The sequence below is a fragment of the Mugil cephalus genome, chromosome 21, assembly GCF_022458985.1.
Source record: "Mugil cephalus isolate CIBA_MC_2020 chromosome 21, CIBA_Mcephalus_1.1, whole genome shotgun sequence".
Lineage (NCBI taxonomy): Eukaryota > Metazoa > Chordata > Actinopteri > Mugiliformes > Mugilidae > Mugil > Mugil cephalus.
The window spans coordinates 17889946-17893247 of NC_061790.1; the positions used below are offsets into that span (position 1 = coordinate 17889946).

The 3302-nt window shown below is 38.1% G+C and overlaps 1 protein-coding gene across 1 annotated transcript; it reads left to right on the top strand.

Moving 5' to 3' along the window:
* Positions 1–795: 795 nt before the first annotated feature.
* On the top strand, positions 796–1728 carry LOC124999480 (trace amine-associated receptor 1-like). The gene has a single exon (XM_047574393.1). It carries the CDS (start codon positions 796–798, stop codon positions 1726–1728), a length of 933 nt encoding a protein of 310 aa, XP_047430349.1.
* The last annotated feature ends 1574 nt before the right edge of the window (positions 1729–3302 follow it).

Below are 3302 nucleotides of genomic sequence, written 5' to 3' on the forward strand. Positions count from 1 at the left end.
TCAAGGAGAACTACTGCGTGGAGGCACCGAGCCTGGTGTGTGGATACTTGTGAGTATCCCCACTCCTGCCCAGCGGGTCTCAACCTGGGAAGCTATGAATCACACTGGAGCCTCACGTAGGCTTCTGTTTGGGTCAACACCAGTATCACAAACTGCATCCCTGTGCCTAGTTATTCTTCCCAGACCTAAACCTTATAGAACACTTCTGAGATAATATGGTTCAGTCTATCTGACACCGCCAGGTTGCACCTCAAACTGTCCAGGACCTCAGTGACGCCCTGGTCCAGATCTGGGAGAAGATACCCAGGATACCATCCATTTTATACGTAAATTTAAAGATTCACACATTCTACTGTACATACTACATTGACAGTATTTTTGTATTACGTAGTATTAGTTCGTAACAGCTAACAGTGACAGTGTTATGTGTTTCTATGACTTCCGAGGCATAATTATCAAGGGTTATTAGATGGCAGGGTGGACATAAAATAAAAAAAGAAAATAGATGTCGTAATACACAAAGACATCACATATGGTCTCACATATGGTAATTGTCTCAGCAAATGATTCATTAATTATTAAAATTAGCTGGGAAATTTTAAGAGTTACAGTCAAGTCCAAAGCCTCTGCTGAGTATGAGTGAGACACACAGAGCTGCCAGCAAGCATGTAGTGTAAGTAGTGAGAAAATAATGTCTGTGTATATGTATGCATCTCGTTAACAAAATTGTCTTTACTTGACGTATTCTCACTAGAAGAAATGTTTTTTTGAATCCTGTTAGATTTCTCCAGCATTATGCAGTTTTCCAATACAACAGGTAATGACTTGAAGTGGAATTTCTGTCAGTCAGAAAATTACTTATGTGTGTTGTTATATATTTTTCTTTCCTTGTTGACTGCAGTGACAATATGTGGCAATCTTCTTGTGATAATCTCTATCATTTATTTTAAACAGCTCCATACTCCTACTAACTACCTTATCCTCTCCCTAGCAGTGGCTGACCTGCTAATAGGAGCTTTAATGTTTCCTTTTAATATGGCTTTTTCTGTAACAACCTGTTTGTATCAGAACACTACAACATGCAAAATAAGAAATGCACTTGATGTCACAATCAGTTCATCTTCTGTTTTAAACTTGTGCTGTATTTCTATTGATAGATATTATGCAGTGTGCCATCCTCTGATGTATAACACTAAATTAACTGATCATGTTTCCATGATGATGGGCCTGGGGAGCTGGGCTGTTTCAGTTTTATATGGAATTTGTTTCTTCGTAATGAAGTATTATTACAATTTATGTAGAATAGAGTGTTTTTTCTTGAGTGGTGTTATATCCATTTTAGCATTTTATGTCCCAACAATAATACTGCTCTGTGTCTACTCTAAAATTCTACTTGTTGCACTGAAACAAGTATCCAGCCTCCGGAATGCAACCTCTCAGTCTGGGCCGGTTGCCAGTAAGAAGGAGAGAAAGGCAACCAAAACAATGGCTATCGTCATGGGATTATATTTGATATGCTGGCTGCCTATTTTTATCTCTTACCCCTTTTATACTTTGAGTAACATTGTCGCTGCATTAGTTGAACCCTTTAACTGGTTTGCACTCTCAAATTCAATGTTCAATCCATTTATTTATGCGTTCTTCTACCAATGGTTTAGATCAGCTTTCAGGATGGTGATTTCTGGAAAAATATTTCAAGGTAATTTTACTAACACAAATCTGCACTGACTCTTAATGTGCATAATTACAATAAATATTAACAAAGACGTTCCATTCTGTCTTTTGTATTTGTATTTGCTTCGCATGAATGTAAAGTGAACAATTTGTCCTTTTGATGTGTTAGAAACAGGGACATTTTATTGTAGCCCTCATCTGACTTATATCTTTCACCAATGGAGCCAAGAATATGTCAACTGCAATTTAATTTGAGCCAGCACCCCTTCAGGACAGATTGGAGTTTGGTTTCATACGTCACAGTCTGCTTTTACTTCAGCGTCAGTGTATGGAGGCATCTAGTAAGAGTACTAGAAAATTGTCTTTATTTTTCCTCAAGCAAAAGTAAACTTGTCAGCAAATGTTCAAAAGGAATGAAATTGTCATTCCGAGAAAAAAAAGAGTGTTATGCCCCCTCTAGGGGTGACTAGGACACAACATGATTAGGCCCCATCTTCCCCAAGTCCCAAATATCCACAAGACACAAATATAAGGACAAGTAACTGATTTACGAAAATTAAGATTTTATAAGCTGCCTTCGTTGTGTTAGATGCTGTCCTATCCATTGTGGCTCTTTATGCAGTATACAGTCCTTGAAGGGATATGATTATTATTAATATTTTGTCATAAAATTCACTGGTCAGGATGGATAAACTGTGTGTGCTTGTTGGGACCCAAAGGGAGTGCGCCATGAGCAGTGTTTGTGTACATGCTGCAACTTCCCACTTATTTTTTTTATCCAATTGAAATCAAACCATCTAATGCAACTGTACAGTCACAGATACATTTGCATTATACAGCTGGTTGTGAAAAATGACTTATGATGTATGGATCACTTCCCTGCTTTATTCAGTATCAAAACCCTGTTGCTAAACGGTGTTGCAATTATTATTTAAGATTCTATGACATGGCAGTAGCTATCCCTAGTCTGTCTATTGTGTCCTTGGGCAAGACACTTAACTTGCTCCCCGGTGTATGATTGCGTGTGAGTGATGTTGGTGGTGGTTGGAGAGGCCTTAGGCGCACATTAGCAGCCATGTTTCCGTCAGCCTGCCCCAGGGCTGTGACTGCTGAGGTGTTTTACCACCACCAGGGTGTGAGCAAATGAATAATGCATACAATTGTAAGCGCTTTGAGCATCTAACAATGGAAAAGCGCAATATAAAACCAATGCATTATTATTATTACCAAACCATGACACCACTGTAACTTAAACGTTGGTGTAAATGCATAAAGTTTCACAGAGTGTAGTAGGAATGCACTGGCAAAGGTGTATGGGCTATCTGGTACATTGGAAGTGCTACAGTCCTGTGATAATGAAGCACGGGTTTGATTCCCGTAGAAAATTGTTATTTATGTTATATATATATATACATATACACATTATTTGTAAAAGCTTTAGACCACATAGTCATTTAGTGCAGTCGAACAGGATTGTGCATGGAAAATCAAGTTCCATATAAGTATGAACTAATAAAAGATACATTGCATTCCATATTTTCGTTCATCATGACTGTGTCTTTGAAGCCTCAAGTAATAAACCGTTTTTTGAATCAAATATCAAAGCTTCATTAAGGTTCTGACACCTG

Bases quoted from the DNA above. Each gene is read 5' to 3' on its own strand.
- LOC124999480 (XM_047574393.1), top strand. From the start codon at position 796: ATGCAGTTTTCCAATACAACAGGTAATGACTTGAAGTGGAATTTCTGT.